The sequence below is a fragment of the Rhipicephalus sanguineus genome, chromosome 3 (assembly GCF_013339695.2).
Source record: "Rhipicephalus sanguineus isolate Rsan-2018 chromosome 3, BIME_Rsan_1.4, whole genome shotgun sequence".
Taxonomy (NCBI): domain Eukaryota; kingdom Metazoa; phylum Arthropoda; class Arachnida; order Ixodida; family Ixodidae; genus Rhipicephalus; species Rhipicephalus sanguineus.
The window spans coordinates 229,365,852-229,385,676 of NC_051178.1; the positions used below are offsets into that span (position 1 = coordinate 229,365,852).

Consider the following 19,825-nt stretch of genomic DNA (forward strand, 5'->3'; position numbering starts at 1 on the left):
GTACGTTCACTGTGCTTTTTTTTAACTTCGTGTAAAATTAAAGCGCGTTGTACCGGTGCTTGCGTTCTGCATTCATGATCAACTTTGTACTTTAATAATATCTGGGGTTTAACGTCCCAAAACCAAGATATGATTATCACCGACGCCGTAGTGGAGGGCTTCGGAAATTTCGACCACCTGGGGTTCTTTAACGCGCAGCTAAATCTAAGTACATGGGCCTCAAACATTTTCGCCTCAATCGAAAACGCAGTCGCCGCGGCCGGGATTCGATCCCGCCTGTCGGGTCAGCAGTCGAGCGGCATAACCACTAGACCACATGGCGGGGCAACTTTGCACTTTCTTGACATGCAACCCGCCACGGTGGTCTAGTGGTTATGGTGGTCGACTGCGGACCCGCAGGTCGCGGGATCAAATCCCGGCCGCGGCGGCCGCATTTTCGATGGAGGCGAAAATGCTTGAGGCCCGTGTACTTAGATTTATGTGCGCGTTAAAGAACACCAGATGGTCGAAACTTCCGGATCCCTTCACTACGGCCTCTCTCATAATCATATTGTGGTTTTGGGACATTAAACCCAACAATTATTATTATTTCTTGACATGAATGCGGGCATAATGACATCGTTGTAAAATGCGGTATATATCAAACTGCCACGGCATGTTCGCGCTGTCAGTGCGCAAGCGCAAAGTTTCTTTTGTGTGCTAACCCTCAAGATCCCCCTTCCACTTAATTTACATACAGGGTGTTTCACGTAACTAGAACCATATATTTTTTTTTTTTTAAAGTGGTCTACCGCAACCGAGTTAAACCAACGTCATATGGTTTGCCGTCACTTGGCGCTCGTTAATTAATTTTTATATAGCGCTTAATTAGTTAATTGACTAAGATAAATCATGCAAAATCTTTATTATTCACTTTAGGGCCAATTGTCTTTCTTTACGTTGTAGAGAGCATTCCAAAACGACCGATCCAATTTTTAGAGGTAGCGTACATGCTGCGTGGTGATTCTTTCCGGCGTTTGAAGAAAGCCCGCGAAATATGGAATAAAACCACGTGACTGCTCTCATGCGCTACCGTACTGCAGCGCTGTCAACCGTGCTTCGAGCGAAACAACCGGCGCGCTGACCGTGAACCCATCCCTTATCCGGGACGATGGCGCTTCTTTGCCACGTGCGGCCTTCGAAAATGCTGGCACACTGGGAAGCCGATGCCTAGTTCCGCAGTCGCTCATTTCGCAGCGGTCCACGCGCCGGCAACACTACTTGTTGGCAACACTACAGATCACGTGAATAACCTGCCTAAGGGGGGCATTCAATGTAACGTTACCAATGGTACAGCACATGATAGCAGGCAGCATCTTAGGGTATCAAAGACTAAATTTAAATGCGTCTTTAACTGTCATCTAACTTTTTTATAATTTATTGCGTATTTCTTATAAAAAACGTGGTTTGACGTACATGTTGCTTCACCTTCCGTAATGCTACACATTGAAAGGCACTGTTCGCGCACACCAACTTGGAACAAAGAAACAAAGAGATGGAGAGGAGGAACGTGAGAAAACTGGCACAAAACGCCCAAGAAGGAATCACTCATCCACTGATTGCTCAGTGGGTAAAGTATACGCCTACGTGTCACAAAAACATTTTGTCCTGCAGATGCCGTGCTTTACATTACACGCAGCCAATGATTTGACGAGAGCTCTAATGGGACTTGTCCTCACTAGGGCGAAGACTATCATCTTGTCGAAACACTGGCTCCATTCCCTGTTCGACAATTCTCGTCACCTTCAAGCATCCTCACATAGCATACTTACACGTGGAAGGGCGCTGGCCAAATTGTTCAACTCGCAGGGGTCGTTGACGATATCGAAGAGGTAGACACCGCTGTCGGGCGAGAAGTTTGTTCTGCCTCTACCGCATCCGAGCGTTGCCTTATTCCTCCAGTTCGTCGACAGAGGCAGGCGACTCTTCTTGTACAGAACCCTAAGCTCACGGGCCACTGTAGAATCGTCCAGCAGGCTGTCCAAGTCCCGGCACGTATTGCTCCCGCCGGCTATGGCGTAGCGCCCGTTGAAGTAGCCCGTAGCGTCCAGAACCAGCTTGTACCGTGAGTTCCGCAGCGCAGTGGCATTCGAAAACGTGTAGTCGTAGTTGTAGAGCAGTTCGACGCGAGGAGATCTCGCACCGAAGGACAACTGCCGCCACATATCGTAGCCGTCCAATTGGAGCTTGGCAGCGTTGCCTCCTGAAAGCAAACATTGCGCGCATCGCATCACCGACAGTGCTTGTGGATGTGAGGATTCGAGTCTTAACACAACAAGCCGTTTGAAGCGGTCAAACTCGTAGCGAAACGCTCCACGCATAGTGCGTAGCAAATTTGACTGCAGCAAATTTAATGCAGCACTTCGACGAACTTTCATCCCCACATCTACAAACAACAAGGCCTCTACCAAAGTTAGGCTTCCTTTAATAACTTCTCCTACAAAGCTCTTTTTGCCGGATGATGAGGGCATTTCTACATCTGTTGACCGTTGTCTTTTGAGCTTTCTCGGTTATGACTTTCTTCTTACCAGATGTGCAGTTGGAACTATTATTAGTAATTATGCGGTATTCTGACTCGCAACATAATCAACATAATTGAAGAGCCTTTGGCTATTTGCGAATACGAATTTTTGAGACCAAACCGAATATAGATCGAATAACGCGAGATTAAAATCTAATGGAATCTAATTGAATACTTTCCGAACAATTTTCTGATGCGGAACGGCCATTTTTACTAATCATATAAAACGAAGGTCACGTCATAGTGTCTGTATACCTTAAGCGTAAAAGCCACAAATGGGGCATCAGAAACAAATAACCAGATCCCTCGTATGCACAGAACTTTTCATAGTGAGCGAACAATCGTTGTATATCCGTTAAATATGACACCGATTGATGCAGGCTGCAGCGCCCTGGCAGCACTGTACTATGAAATTTGTCGTCCTTTCACACTAATTTTGTGTTTCTTTGGATGCAGTTGACATTTTTTTAAATGTATTCCTAAAGCATCCCAAAAATATCCATATTTACGACCAGCTGCAATTCAGTACACGAAATTTTCAACTATTTGAAAATTGTTACGAAACTGGGTGGCCCAAACAATGTTTCATATTTTACTGCGTTGCTCCTAAGTGCACGCAGTCATCGCCCTTTAACACCATCGTAAGGAAACAAAGGAAGTCCGCCCCCCACCCCTTATTACTCACGCACTATAAGTATGACACAGTATTTTCATCCTATACGCGCAATGTTATACAGTATTATTCCTTAAAAAAAGGTAAAAAAACATTGGCTGATCCCTCCGTCATAGGAATCGGTATAACACGAAAGTGAAACGTGTCTTCACAGAAGTAGTGCTTATTGTGTAGTGATATATGAGAGCTTGTACAATGTCTACTCGTGTATGGCAGCAATAGCCAGGGTGTCGACACGAAATGTTTTTCGTTTCGGTTTTAGTTTCGTTCCACCGCAAAAAGTTCCGTTCCGTTTCTGTTCCGGAACGAAAAAAAAATGTTCCGTAGCGGTTCGTAACGTTTTTTTCTTGTATGCAAAAATTTGAAGTTAAGGTAATCATAAAAACAACATTGGACTTGTGATATAGTTACTTGCCCTCCGCTTAAGAAAGTGGGAAAGCGGTAAAACACGTTATTCAGAGGAGCGGAACTAGCTGCACCACGAATATTCCTGCCAACTAGCACTAACCAGCATACCCTTCAAAGTCATAGTATTTATTTTCTCAAAAACCAATTAAGATTTTTTTAGCAGGCTCATGCTTTGTGATAACGGAGTGAGCGCGATCTCAGTAGCAGCACGCCACTGTGTGTACTCTCTCATGTACGAGACCGCTGTTCTGATAGAAAAATCGCCAGGCTTGCGCGAAACACGCAGCACAGTCACAGCGAAAGCTGGAAGAGCAGCCTTTCCGGAGCCCGTTGTAGTCTCTCTTGGGGCAACTAATACAAGTACACATGCAAGGTGCTTACTACACTATAAATCATCGTAATTTTTCTGAAGTAGCGAAGCACCCACTATGCCATTTTTCGTTATTCTTCGGATAATCGTGGTGCCCGCCACACAGCTGTAAGGCATTATGTGCACTTTGTGCTACGGCTCATGACGATGAAAAATTATGGCTGAGCTCTTTGTAACGGGTTGGAAGCATTCAACGAACGACTCGTTGCGCAACTCGCTCTGTGTGACGCCAGGTTGTTATTTTACTCTTCTGCCACGCTATATAACATATGTTAACACGATTCCTTGCCCGACATGACGCATGTATGGAGTATTTTTGCGAAGGAGTTACAAGCACCAACGTGGCACTGTGGTGGAATACTCGACTGCCACGCAGAGGGCGCGGGTTAAAATCCTATCCGATCCTAGAAATTCGTTTATCATTAAATTCTTTCTTACTTCACGCGATGGCGGTTACGGACACCGGCGCCGGCGGACAATTATGGCGCCAAAATCGGCTGTTCTGATCTCATAACAACTTTCGCTGTAACAAACTTCGGCGCCGACAATGCCCTCTCCACGCTGGCCTGCGTGACAGGCGCGCAAAAGTCCACTTGCGTTAATATAAACATCTCTGGTTACCACTGTTTTCTTTTTCGCACAATTTCAACACATCTTTGCTTTGGAATTCCTGCCTGAAGTACACGCTAATACAGTACCCTAAGATATGCATAATTGCTCACGTTGCATGACCTCAGTTGTTCCGGATTGTCAAGTTTTGTCCTGAACCGAAAAACGATTAAACAAATTTCGGTTTCACTCCGGAACGAAATGATATATAAAGTTTCGGTTACGTTTTCGTTCTGGTCAAAAATATCGTTTTTATCGTTTTTCGTTTTTGGTTTTCGTTCCGTTCCGACACCCTGGTCGTATATAATAGAGGAGATCCCTGCAAAACTTATTGCTTTGAATCGAAGTAGTCGGCGGCGGAGAAATCCCGTTCGTGCATGTGGAAGCTGCACTACTCCGATGAGCCGGCGCACGCTAACACGAAGCGAAAGGCAAAGAACGTAACTGCGTGCGACGCCAGCGCGGCCAGTGTCCCTCTCTGGTATCGAGAAGCTTTAACCATGACCTCCGATATCGCACGCAATCTCGGAGTAAGCGCTAGTAAGTGTCGATCGTGACGCATTATTTCTTTTCACCTCTCACACACGGCGCCACCGCCCCGCTCCGCCCCGCCTACCTACACCGCCAACAGAGAGCACCGTGCTAGAGAGAACGTGCGAAAGATATAAGGCGCGTTCGTGAAGTGTCCAGCGTCTGCCAAGGCAGCGTAGTTGGTTTAGCGTCTGGCGCTTACCGTCGCGGCCGCAACGACGTGGGTTCAATTCCCAGTGGCGGATCTTTTTCTTGGTTTTTTTTTTCTTTCTAACCCGTTGGCCTCCATTTTATCAACGTCATATCCGTAATAGATGTACTTGGTGGACCCCGGCATAAAACACTTTCGTGTTAAAAGAAAACTTGCATCAACCTGCAATCGAGTAGAATGTAGGTAACCAGTCGGTGATGTGCATCAGTTCGCTGGACACCCGACGTCTCCGAACGAGCAGAGGACTCCAGACGAACGCGGCCGCCCTGGTGCCACCTTCCCAGACTGTTCCTTTGGCTCCGCGAAGCGGCCAATTGAAGCCGCGGGAATTGTGAGGGCCGTAAGGTGCACCGCCGTTGTCGCTGCTGAAGGCGATTACGCTGTTCTCCAGCATTCCCGCGTCGCTTAACGCCCTCACCACCTGACCGACGGACTGGTCCAAGGCGTCCACCATACCTGGAGCATCAGAGTGAAATGTGGTGCAATAAGGTTGTTTTTTTTTATTATATGTCGTTCAGGAGATGTTAGCGTTTTTATACATCGCCGGCTACACCTTTCTACAGATAATAAAATTCCCGAAGATCAGAGCAATGAAAAAATTCTGGCAGATCCCACGCATTGTGGGAATCGATTTTATGCGAAGCAGTCAGCGAGTAGCAGCCTATGCCGCATTTCTCGCTTTGAGCCAACCGTTACCAGAAGGATCGACATCATTGTGTGCATAATCAGTTGTGCGAATATCATGGAATGGGCAAGTCGACTACATTGGCCTGTAAAGGGTAGCTCAGGTCTGGCGTAACGTCGGCACTTGGGTTAAAGCAGACAGACAGGAGGAGGAGGAGGAGGAGGAGGAAAGAAATCAATGAAAGGCAGGGAGGTTAACCAGACGCGCGTCCGGTTCGCTACCCCTCACTGGGGGGAAGGGATGAAAGGATTAAAAGAAAGAAAGAAGAGAGAAGAAGGCACTGTCAGGGTACTTATGCACCTGTCCATTGAATGCCTACAAGCGGTCGCTTAAACCAGTCGATCTTAAAAATAGTAGCAATGCTCGCGTCGCTTTGTTGGTCTGTGATGCGTAGGGCCATGATCCGAGGATCTTCTCTTCGGAAAACGGTCTATCGTCTAGCTTGTTCAGCGCATTGCGCAGAACGTTGCGTTCATTCACAAAGCGTTCACAGAAACACAGTAGATGCTCTATCGTTTCGTCGCTGTTGCACGCGTCGCATCTGGAGGTGTCTGCCATTCCTATGCGAAAAGAGTACGCCTTCGTGAAAGCGACGTGAAAGCAGACAGATAGACAGGGAACTTTGTTAAGGTCCTGAAAAGCCAGCCAGTGGAGCCCTAGAGAGGACCCCTGGCTAGCTGTTGACTAATCCCATGTTGGAGCCAGGAGGCCATGCCTGTCCGCTCTCTCGCGGGCTCTCTCTCTCTGGACAGCCGATGCAAGTTTTATCGTAAAGAAGAGCACGATCTGGTTGCGTGATAAGCATATGATAAAAAGCGTTCGTCGGCGTACTCGAGTAAAACTTGACTATAGGTTGTGTAATCAATGTTTATTACGTTGTTATAAAAGCAGGTAGCCAACACTGCAACCACAACTGGCGTTTCCCCGACACGACGTTTGTGTATAGGGTATTTTTACTAAGAAGTTTGAAACACTGGCGTGGTTCTGTGGCAGAATATCTGGCTGTCATGCAAAATGCTGGGTTCGATACCGGCTCGAGCTGTGGTTTTCATTGATTCCGTCCATCGGGGTTTTTCGCTCATCGACAACGCCGTCAAAGTCGGCCCCGGAATTTCTGCGACACGAGCTCATTAACGCTTTCGCGTTAAGATTTCCAGTCTATCATCGCTGTTCCTTGGTTAATACGCTCCAAAAAGAAAATTACCCGTAAGAAGAGTAACGGAGCCCAATAGGCGCGTGCGATGAACGGATGGACTGTTGAAGGTGCAACCACAGAGGGACGTGTGCCATGTGCAAACCCGTTAGTCTGCAAAAGGAGCAACGGCGCGGGAGATGCGGGCCGTGTGAAGAGATGCGTTCCGTGTGCAAACCATTGTCAAGGGAACTGCAGTGAAGCAGCGAAACACACATGACTAAATATTTCTTTGTGTTGTCTTTCCCGCGCCATTTGTGGCTCACCGCGGAAAAAAAACACGCGAAAAAAGTATTAAGCCTTGCGAATAGTGACTGTAGAAAATCATTTCTGGGGATTAAAAGATTATTTGAACTGGGTATAAAAAGTTCATCCGAATGGAGTACTTGTGTGGACCGACCGTTCGCCCGGTAAGGTTAAAAATTCTATTTATATGTTATACTATTCATTTCTGTGCTCATTTCTTTATTTTGTTGTGTTTAATTTTATAATTTAGTTCGTTTGCTTCGCTTACGTGTACTTGGTTTCATTATTTTTCTTGTCTTGCAGTTTACTTCGCTCGGGAATCAGACATTACACATCATACCCTGTTAAAGAATGTGGGCGAAAGCGGCTTTTGAAGACATCATCTTCAAAATAGCAGTGGGCAGAGCCTTTGTGCGGCAGTTACTCAAAGCGTCTAGTCTCTGAAATTATAAGTGACTGAAACATTATACTTACAAGCATTAGGTCGTACATAAATTGCCAAGCAAGACATAGCGGACGAACAGACGTCTACTTTTCCGCAGTTATTCGTTCTTATTTTGACACACTGCGCAGCGAGGCGACTCTATAATGCCCTAGTTCAGAACGCAATCTCATTATAATGCCAACGATATCACGACGAAAGAAAACAGCTACTACGAGATTTAATGGCGCTGGACCGTAGGCCCTTCAGCCCCAGAAAAATCCTAGATACATGGCCAACACATGCCTTGCAAAAAAGGGAACTATCGGCGATAAACAAATTTCTAGAAACGAAACGAGTGGCGTATATACTGGGAGATTATTGGGAAAGCATTTTAGGCTGATTTTATGCATATAATTAGACCTGATTGTGTCGCGTTAGGTGTCGCTTCATGTGCAAACTTATTCGATACCTCTGCGACTGGAGTTTGCGAATACCAGTGCAGTTACGTGACTGCACGTTGTATATTATTTTCAGCATATACGGTGTTCGTGTGACTGCATTATATGTGAAGTATAGTGTTATGTGACTGGAATGAACTTTGTGCTGTTTTTCGTGTCGCTATGTGGATGGACGTTCATTAACTCTCCCTAGGTGCTTTTATGTAATTTTAAATGCCAAGGATTTCTTATAGATTAGATAGATAGATGAGCTAGATAGATAGATTAGATAGATAGTAGATAGATAGATAGATAGATAGATAGATAGATAGATAGATAGATAGTAGTAGATAGATAGATAGATAGATGATAGATAGGAGATAGATAGATAGATAGATAGATAGCTAGATAGATAGATAGATAGATAGATAACGATAGATGACTATAGATAGATAGATAGATATTAGATAGATAGATAGATAGATAGATAGATAGGATAGATTAGATAGAAGAGATAGACGGACGGACGGACGGACGGACGGACGGACGGACGGACCGGACGGACGGACGACGGACGGACGGACGGACGGACGGGACATACAGACAGACAGACATACAGACAGACAGACAGACAGACAGACAGACAGACAGACAGACGGACAGACAGCAGAACAGACAGACAGACAGACAGACGACAGACAGACAGATAGACAGATAGATAGATAGATAGAAGATAGATAGATAGATATATAGATATGATAGATAGATAGATAGATAGATAGATAGATAGATAGATAGATAGATAGATAGATAGATAGATAGATAGATAGATGTGGCACATACGCGCCTATGATGACAGTTTTCTGATAGGCCGCACAGATTTCTGTGGCACATACTCGTTTCGTGGCCTGTTTCCTTCATTTTTAGTGGACCAGGGGCGAGTAGTGGGATTTACCCAATGTCAGTGGCGCGTACCCGTATATGATGCCTACAAGCGTTACCACGTGTCCCGGACATCAAAGGCTCGACCAAGAAAAGCTTCGCTCTTAAAATGAAAATTAATTTAGAACAAGAAAATTGCGATGCCCCAGCTGCGCATCACAAAAAAAAAAAATGAGAACTGCAGTATTCTTTTTTTTTTTTCAGTTTCAGTCCAGCGTTTGAGTTACCTGCCAATTTTTTTACAACTTCGCCTTAACAATGTTTGTTAATTTCGTAAGCTTCCCGCTTTGTAGCACACACAAAGATCCGGACGGCTCTTTAAGGCAATGCAGATCAGAACAAAGTTTGACCCATAATACAGTAAAAATGTAAATTTCTGTCCAAAATGCTTGCGCATAGCAGTCGCACATGGTTGTTTCTATTTATTATAGTTTAGATCTGAAAACATGAGAAGGTAGGCTATTTACATCACAGCCGGCCACACACACTGACGGTCCCGTGACAGCCTGGTAGTTCTATTTCGTGGGATCGGTGGGATAAAAATGAACAAATATTCGTGGTTGCTATAGAATTGTTAAAATGTCCTGACAGTATAAACTGAGGGCTAGGCAGTCATAAAGGGAAACGTTTGTGCGCCGCTGAGCTTAAATGCACAAAACAATGACGTGATGGTGAATGGAACAGATCGCTTTAGAATCATATTCTTACCCGCAAAAATTGTTCTGTTCTCCTCTCCAATGTACGAAAACTTGGCAATGTTTTCCTGCGGCGCCTGGAAAGCCTTTAAGATTCCTGAGTGGGTTGCCTGGTAGCTCATTACAAGAAAAAGGGGCTGCGCGAAGAGAGAAAACATCTATTTAGCGTTGTTGTAATGAAAACGTGCTCTCAGTGATATGTTGAACCATCAACTGCCGTCGAATCTCGCGCAGCAAGTGCGCGGGTTGTCGGGTTACCATATAGAAGACTCCTTATATAAAGACTAACAGTGGGCAAAGAAAAAAACCAGAAGATAAAGTTCCGTCACCGGGAATCGAACTCACGACCGCTCGTTCTGCAGCGCGCAGCGCGAAACGAGTTCGGCGACGGACGGCACGCTCTTCGCAATGCTAACGGCGAGCTATTTATATACACCATTTGCGGGTGACTGTACTCAGAGATCTGTGTTACAGTGTGTTTTCGATATCACTAGCGAGATGGCGCGACGGGCTTGAAGAGCGTAGAAGAGCGCGCTCGAAAGGTCGCTGTTGCGACGAGCGCCTGCGTCTACAGGGCGTGGTCGCCTGTACTCAGAGATCTGTGTTACAGTGTTTTCGTTATAACTGGCGAGATGGCGCGACGGGCTCGAAGAGCATAGAAGAGCGCTCTCGAAAGGTCGTCGCCGCTGCGACGAGCGACCGCGTCTACAGGGCGTGGTCGCTTGTGCGGGCGCTTATCTCGTGATCGCGGTGGTTTGTACGTCTCGCGTTGAGAGCACGAAGGTCACTTGGCCCACTGCAGCGGCTGCTTTTGCGAAAGGGAGCGCGGTGCTCACGCAGAAATAAGTTACAAATGTGTCAGTTCGCTCTCATCCTGTTTTTCCTTCTCTTATCTCCCTTATAGCTTATCTCTCATTGTCCCTTTCCCGCTCACCATGTCTACGGTAGCCAACCTGGAGCGTGCTCGGTTAACCTCACTGCCGTTCCCGTTCTTTCTCTCTCTCTCTCCTCATCTCTCTCTCTCTCTCTATCTTACCTATTAGCGCACCGTTGAGCGACGGCGCGCAGCCGGTGCTACTATACGGTCGGACTCCAAGCCGATTTTACCGATGACCTGCCTGTCGAATGAAACATTCATTGTAGTATTCTACACTGCGTGGTAGTTGCCGTTACGAGGCGTTGCTTCAGTAATACACCTGCAATCTAGAACATTCGAGTAGGTCGCGAGAACTACCTGACTGTCTGCTATAGGTAAGAGATCACTGAAGAGAGTGGTTAAGACGCAGCAATATGTTTGAACGCATTGATCTTTATGGAAGGCAAGCTCCCGCAGCTCATAAAACGCATTCTAGCGGTACTTGGCCAGTCGCGTTTATAAACTGAACGCCCAGTGCACGTAGTCATCGTCTTCATGTTGTTGTTGTTGTTGTGTTGGCGAAGTGCACCGGTAAACGTGTCTTAGGTGAACGGTTATACGCATCATATTACCGTAGTGTTCCCAGTCAATAGCGGAAATAAAAGCCCTGGTTCTGATGACGGCAATATATGACGACACATACGACGTTGTGTTCAGCAATTATTCCTAAAGTTTCTATCTTTAGCGCCTAGAATATTCTGTTTGATTCGTTAAGGTAACGTCATGTTTCTTTCGTAAATAACGCAATCGCTGTTGATGGAAATACTGTAGCGCGTGTAAGCTATGTGAGAACATAGTAACAGAGCAAGAAAATCAAGTAAGCCGGCATACATAATACAGTATATACCTGGCACCTTCTGTTATTGTTGATGATGTACTCTGCCCTTCTAGTGAAAAGCGTAGTTGAATAGGTTCCGATGTCTGTGAACAACGGCTCCTTGTTGCACCAGAAATCATGACCGTTGTGGCTTTCCTAGATAAAAGAAATAGAGCAAGAAAAATAAATCATCGGCCATTCCGTTCTCGGAATGTGGTTGACTAGCGAAGCTTCCATGGCGATTGGTAGAGCTTTTAGTAATATACGATATGTAATTAGACTCGTTTACGTAACTATGTGATTACCAGGCAAATCGTTTGCGCAAATTCAGAGATGCACAATTTCCTCTGTGTTTGACATTTTCTCTTTTCATCTCTTTTGTTTTGCCTCGCAAGTGATGATGGCCTTGGTATCGCGGCGATACAACGCCAATGGCTCTGCGGGACGACGCTGGTTGGGCTCTTGGCCAGCGCCAAATCTATAGATGACTGTTGAAGCAAACCACCTTCATGGCCATGTATAGACAGACGGAATCAGCCCAACCGGCCGCTTCAGCTGCCGTTTTCTGCAGAAATATGCAAAGGCCAACGCCGTAATGATACCTAACATAGTCACACTGCATGCTAGGTCCTAGTGCTATAATTCAAGCATGAACGGAAGCTTGTAGCTAACGTGAGGTAGCAGCCGCGGACAACACGGACAACAACAGCGTCCACAGCCACGCGCTCCACCGCTCTACAAGTGTGATTCCGTCTGTACGTGACACGGTTCGACACCGCGACGGTCAGTGCGCCTTATCTCGCCACGGGCTTTGGCGAACCGAGCTCCGACGAGAGCGGCGACATGCATTTGCTTTTGTTGTTGGCTCTTTCACTCTCGCTCTTTAGGGGACAGTTTTTCCACGCGAATCCCGGATCCTATAGTCATAGGCTGCTTCGCCGTAGATGTGCGGTGAGCGTCCAAAACGACAAAAGTTGAAAGCGTCGGTTGTTTTGTTTTTTTTTTTCACCTCTTAGATTGTCACTTTATCTTTATATTGTTGGAAAAAATATGGGAGGCTTACTAGGGGTATCACGGCGTCCACATATCGAAGGACGCGAAGTGAAATCGCTGAAGCGTGCAGAGTAACAAAATCGCGGTTTGAAAAGCATAACCCCAGAATTCGGGTCTTCAATTATGAATATATCGTTTACAAGTCTACTACTGGCCTTCACAGCAGCCTTATTTCTTTTAATAAAGCTGGTACCGAATAGAAATGACCTCTTTAATTGCTGCAGTTCTATTAACTATAGTGCACCCTATAGTGAAGACTCAACACGAAGGGGCCCTCACAAATGGATCACCTTAATATCACGTTAACACTGTGTGGTAGGAAACAGTGGTTTGATAGAATACGCACGTACAAAGGTCAGGTTGTGGGTGTAGTAGTCTTCCTCGCCGTTGTAGAAGCCGTAAAAACTGTCGAATCCCCTCTGCGATGGAGTCATACGCTCCTTGTAATAACCCAGGTGCCACTGCGCGTAAAAAGCCAGGTTGAAGGCACGTACTACGTCGTGCATGCGTACAGGAGCGAATCCTAGCTCTAATTTACGTCCTCACTGTTGCCTAGGAAGTTATTATGCGCTTCTTGCACATAGCAATTGTTTAGAAAGGAATATCGTTCAATGTGACAACATTGCTATAACCCCATCCCAAGCAGCGTTTGAGTAGCCTACGCGCTTGTACTTATCCTCATTGTTGTGGTAGATGAGACTGTAGTGTGGAACTGCGCAGCGAGCAGCAGCATTTTCTTAGCTGTTACAGTCGCAAAGGTCAGTTGGTGAAAAGATCTCCTTTGTTTATTCCCTGCACGTCTGTATCACGAGCATGAAGCAAAAACACCGCATATACCAGTCATCACCTTGTTCATTTTATTTCTTTTTTTAGGGGCGAAGCACCTTAAGGCCGAGGCTTGTCCGTATGGCGTCCGTGCGCACGGCACAGCACCGTGTAAAATCGAAACATCAGGTTTAACAATAGACTAATATCAATCATAATTGTGACGAAAGAATATAAACACCTACTCTTTATACTAGTCGGCGACTTCAACGTACACATTATGGACCTTAGGACCTAGCTTTGTCGTCGACTCTCACTGTCCGCTGTCACGGTATATAGAATAATAATAATAATAATAATAATAATAATAATAATAATAATAATAATAATAATATAATAATAATAATAATAATAATAATAATAATAATAATAATAATAATAATAATATGTGGAGTTTAACGTCCCAAAACCACGATATGATTATGAGAACTGCGTTGCGCCGTGTACTTGTGTTGTATGAACCACTTATTGTTTTTTTTTTTTTGCTTACTTTCATTTTTTGTGGCTTTCCGCATCGTCAAGACAGTCAAGATGGCCGGAAGAGTTCAAGAAATACTGTGCGCTGCGAGCAAATCTTTAGCGTCGGTTATTGGATCTAGTGTTCGTGTGTTCTCGTTCTTTCTAAACTTGATTCAGATGTAAGTAATCTTGTTTGTTTGTTTTTTTACATTGCATGTCATTTACTCAGTAGTTCAATAGGAGGTTAGCCGAGCGTGTTTATGCAAAATGAGTCAAATAACTTTTGTCGAGATTGCCTTAACGAGGACGTTAAGGATTTCAGGACGGCCGAATGTTGGAACACCGCTAGCGCCTCTATGAAAAGCGCGGTTCTCTGGTGTGGCAATCGAAGAAGACGACGACGTTGGCGAGCGAGACCCTCGTGCCGTTCGCCTGTGTGGCGTCGTGTAGCCTGTGTGGCATGTGAGTTTTATTGTGCTTACAGTAAATTATCTTTCTTTATTAGAACGTCTCGTGACTTCTACGATGCCCGAAGACAATACCTGCATCTATTGCTCCCGCTAGCTTGGCTCAGCGCACGCTCGCGCGAAAGAGTAATTCTTCTTCCTCTTGTTCTTCAAGCGTCCTTGATGATGATATTAACTCAGGCAAAACCACATATAGCATAGCCAACTGTAGCATGCGGCGCTCGCTCCACTCCGGCGCGTGCTCTAGTTTGATAGGAGACCGCTAGAGGGCCAAAACTGCGCGCTTCCTCTCTTTCGACAGTCGTCAGTCAGTGTGCTTCGATACTAATAACATGAACGAAGAAGACAAGGCGGTGGAGCGGAGGGCTCACTTAACAATTAGATTTTAAAAACTATCCGGTTCTTGGCCAATCCCCCAGCGTGGGTGTGTGCCAAAATTATAGGAACTACACTACACTACACTACACAAGGCAGCAGCAGCGCTGGCTCGCCGCCAAGACCCTGCGGTGAGAGCTCACGAGGCCGCAGAGCGACGTCAGCGTCGCGCTGACCCCGACATACAAGCACGCGAAGCTGAAGCAGCGCGGAAGCGGTGGCAAGGGAACCTCGAAGAGGTACGGGCGCGGGATGTAGCGGCCAAGCGCTGCTTGTACGTATCCTTCGTCGATATGGTGGGGATTTTGTCGTGCGCATCTCGAGGGCAGTTTTCAGATTGAAAGAACATTAGGAGCGTTGCGTCTGCAAGTGCCGACAAAGGAGAATCAGACGCTCCTAGATATTTCTTGTATATATACTTCATCAATGTGTATATTGTGAATTGTGTATATAGTTCATCGAAATTGTAAATTAATAAAACATTGTGTATATATGTATATATGACAACGTGTGTCACGCCTTCCTATGATGGTACAGGACTTGTACGGAAGATTCACGGGTTTTCCCGATCTTCTCCGAGCCAGCTCGTCAATCATCATTCACTTCGTGGATATGGCGTGATTTTTTACTCTTTTATAGCTTTCATACGAAACTTGAAACCACGCTTCAGAGGTGTATCTGCTAGAGGGGAACAGTAATAAAACTTATTTAGGGGATCACTCCTGTCAGACTGGTTCTACTGACAGCTACCTTTCTCCTAACATCACTTGTTTACAAGCTTAAGAATGCTAGAGACCCGTGTACTGTGCGATGTCAGTGCACATCAGAGAACCCCATGTGGTTCGTAGCCCTCCGCTACGGCTGTCCTCATAATCGTATCGTGGTTTTCGGCATGTAACCCCCCCCCCCCCGAAATTGTTATTAGTTATTATTACAAGCTTAAAATTGCAAGATAATCCTTTAACGCCGCGGCATAGCTAGGATATTATTTAAAAACACGTTCTGTGCACTGTCAAATAGCGCATACATACCTTTCCGATCAAATGAGTTTCATACCCAAGTTCCTTGAGGTACTGAGGCATAATTTGCACGTTCTCGGAGAGGCCCCAAGGTTGAGCAGCTCCAATTGGCGTACCCTGCATACCTGGAGGAAAGGTGACAGCACAAAAAATACCAGGCTATCTTGTTTGTTTGTTTGTTTGTTTGTTTGTTTGTTTGTTTGTTTGTTTGTTTGTTTGTTTGTTTGTTTGTTTGTTCGTTTGTTCGTTCGTTCGTTCGTTCGTTCGTTCGTTCGTTCGTTCGTTCGTTCGTTCGTTCGTTCGTTCGTAGCATACAGAATGACCTAAAAGGCACATGTTTTAAATGTTGTCCCTGTACAGAATGACGTGCTCACACTTTTAAGGTAATGCTTTGTCATCTCTCTACGGGTCAATATTTTAATTGCTTTTTTTTAATGACCAATTATCGCAACGCAATCGGGAAAAGCCAGCATACCAGAATGCACTGCACTCAGTCTTTTCGACAGCATCTGTCTGCTTAGGCTGTTTGACGACATATCTCAAGAATCACCATGCTGATTTCTGCAGAGCCCCAGGGATGTCGCTATTCACAAATATGCGGTTCCTTTTAAAGTTCACCGCTTCAATTTTTCTTAATGCGTGGTTCGAGATCGAAGCTAGATTTCTCTCTATATTACCGCATGTGAGGAACTCCTGTGTAGTCGTACGTGGAAACCTGCACTAATTCTGCGACCTATAGGTTGCTTTGGTGCCGAGGGCCCGTACTCACAAAAGCGTCTTACGATAAAATTCTTCGTAGGAGAATATTTTAGCCAATCATGTTGCGGGACATATCATTCTGCCACAGAGGCACGCTGGTGCGCGACATATCATTAAGGAAGCCGGCTGACCAATGGCAAAACGCACTTACGAAAGAGAGAGAAATACGATTATTGTTAGAAGGGTGAGTGACCTTCCTCGTAGGGTGGAGCCCTTAGTTCAGGCCGCCATTGGATCGCGCCACTCCACGTGCCCGCCCATAAGAATATTTGTGAATTCGGTCCCAGAACTTGAGTTACAGTCATATAAAGCAATAGCCAGGAATGAGAGTGACACCCTGCTTTAGCTTCTTTATTTATTGGCTTTAAATTAGTGTATCTAACAAAAAATTTAGTCTTTCAGTGCCTCTTTTTTCCACTTGCTCCTCGCAAGTTGTGTTCATAATAAGAGTTAACACGATGAACCTTGTGAACCTTTGTCGTTGATTGCTCTGCTAAGACCTGCCCTTTCGTTCTTAAGCGCAATAAGCAATCATAAGGTTACAGATAAGAAAGGGAAAGTAGACAACCACCCGTTTGTAGGACGAAGCCACAAGGAAATCCCTACGGATTTCTCAGAAATAAAGCATCTTAGCTGCCGAAAAATTCGTCCTGGTCCGGGGATCGAACCCGGGACCAACGACTATCCGGGCGTCGCTCTACCAATTGAGCTAACCAGGAAGCTAGCAATTGGCAGCGCGAGGGCGAATCCATCGACAACTCGAAGCAACTGGACACATATTGCTTCGTGCTACAAACGGGTGGTTGTCTATTTTCCCTTTCTTAACCCTTCCGCCACCTTGCGGGTTTCCGCAGAACTGATTTGCAAGGTTACAGATGGTGAAAAGTTGGCAGCGAAGTATCTTTTCAATCACACATTTTAACCTAATCAGTATTCTGTGCACAATCTTTATCACTCTTATCAGCCTTAGCCCGTAAGCGAAAAGAAGTAGCGAAATGCACGTGCTGACACCCTCACCTCTTGATTCCTTAGCTACACAGAGGATAACCGTTCGGCGGCGATTAAACACCCTGTGAACACAATTATAGCCTTAGCTATTACCAAGAATAAGCCCGAGATAGGTCACCTGTGCGTATGGGATAAAGTCCCGTCATTAGGGCAGCCCTTGATGGAGTGCAGTACGGTTGAACGTAGTAGTTATTCAGTACGACGCCGTCGGCAGCCAAGGCGTCCAGGTTGGGTGTCGGAATCTGAGAGGAACCGTGAAAGCTGACGTCGCTCCATCCCTGCGATGAGACGAAAGAGTGTTGTTGGAACTCAAAAAGAACGTGGAGCTAGTTCACCAATGCTGAACCTTACGATTTCTTCAGTCGCCCTTGCGCTCATGTGATGATCAGCTGTACTTCACGTACAGATGTTCAGATGTAGGCAACTTTACGGTTATCATAAAGTTAAAAAACGTTTATTTGCTCAACTACCAGCAAATATACATAAAATAACAGCAATGACTGCCGTAGTTCGTGGCGATCTTGAGTTCTGCGGAATCCCGCAAGGTGAGGGACGATAGTTATGAAAGGGAAAATTGCCACCCACCTGTATGTAGCAGTAAACCTACAAGTAAACCCATGCAGATAGATCCGCATGGTTCTGCTTGTAGATTTGAGCAAATTGAAGCTACAAGATTACTGAGAACACGCTTACCAGGTCATCGGCAAGGAGGAACACAATGTGTGGCTTCGACTTCCGACATGGCGACGCCGACGAAGCAAGTAGGCAAACCGTCACGTAATGAAAGACGATCATAGGATCCCTAGTGAGGAAATAAAAAATAAAGCGAAGCCAGTAAAGGTTGTTTCCACGCGCTCGCTCATTAACAACGCCTTCAAAATTTTGGGAATCGCCGTCCTTGAGAAGAAGGCAACCTGAGAAATCGTTTCTGTACTGGGAGATTCGTTCACAGCAAGTGTGAACCAACATGTATACAAAATTTCAAAAAAGCGTCTACCAATGTCCCATCTTAAATTTGTAGGGATTTACGTCCCGAAACCATGATATGCTTATGAGAGACGGCATAGTGGAGGGCTCCGCAAATTTCGACCGGCTGGGGCTCTTTAGTGTGCGCCTAAATCTAAGCACACGGGCCTCTAGCATTTTGCCTCCGTGGAAGTGTGGCCGCCGCAGCCGGGATTCGATCCCACGACCTTTGTGTCTGCAGTCAAGCACAATAACCACTAGACCACCGTGACGGGCGTTGCTGTTATATATTTACACTGAAGCAAAACGGAAAGGCGAGCTAGTTGGCACTGGTTCATACTTATGTAATTAAAGCGCTAAGACGACAGAGGCGCATACGCTGCCACATACGCTGAGCAGACAGCGTAACTGCGCCGCAAGCCCAGCGTATGTGAACATTCTTGGGTATGTCCGAACATCAGGTACATAAATAGACAATCTGAATAAGATGCAAGAGGTGAGAGAGAGAGAATTTATTTACAGAAAGGCAGAGAGGTAGGCCTGAGCTATAGTTTGCTCTGGCCTGCTACTCTACACTGGGGAGGGGGGACATGGGCGCGAAAGAGTGATGAATGACGATGGTAAAGTAGGGAGATGAGAATATAGTTCCGTGACGCTGGGGCAAATCTAAAGACGTGCATCCAGTCTAGTGGCTTGTAAGAAGGCTACGACTGCTTCAATAACCACACTTGCGCTGCTGATGCAAGAGGTGAAGTCAACATCAAAAGCAGCCGAATGTGCAGAAATAAATGTGGGAATAAATTAAACGGAACCTCCCTGAATCAGAAGAGTCCAAGACATGCGCAGCGTTACGCGGCTGTCGGCGTGATGCTTGCGTTATTGTTGCATTGTGATTGAAGACTATATACACCTCTACACATTCTTGCCTATTGTCCTATGTTAACATTCCGCATACATGAATTGTCTTCTCTTTCCTTCTTACGTGTACCGTCCTCCGTCTTGACTGTCTTTCCTCTTGTGAGTGTTGGTTAATAATAATAATTGTTGGGATTTAACGTCCCAAAAACACGATATGATTATGAGAGACGCCGTAGTGAAGGGCTCCGGAAATTTGGCCAGCTAGTTGTGAGTGTTGGGTTGAAGTCGATTCCAAAGGGGTTTTTTGGCTTAGAACGCAG

At 45.6% G+C, this 19,825-nt stretch overlaps 1 protein-coding gene across 1 annotated transcript in view; it reads right to left on the reverse strand.

The window, feature by feature from the left end:
• The window catches only part of LOC119386349 (arylsulfatase B), a 47,534-nt gene that overhangs the window by 1,360 nt on the left and 26,349 nt on the right, over window positions 1-19,825 (reverse strand). The window contains exons 5-12 of the mRNA XM_049414320.1: window positions 18,375-18,483; window positions 17,800-17,959; window positions 15,927-16,039; window positions 13,120-13,230; window positions 11,747-11,872; window positions 9,997-10,120; window positions 5,525-5,818; window positions 1,812-2,242 (exon numbers count right to left, since the gene is read on the reverse strand). Coding sequence (XP_049270277.1) covers window positions 1,812-2,242; window positions 5,525-5,818; window positions 9,997-10,120; window positions 11,747-11,872; window positions 13,120-13,230; window positions 15,927-16,039; window positions 17,800-17,959; window positions 18,375-18,483 — 1,468 coding nt within the window. The remainder of the gene's footprint in view (window positions 1-1,811; window positions 2,243-5,524; window positions 5,819-9,996; window positions 10,121-11,746; window positions 11,873-13,119; window positions 13,231-15,926; window positions 16,040-17,799; window positions 17,960-18,374; window positions 18,484-19,825) is intronic.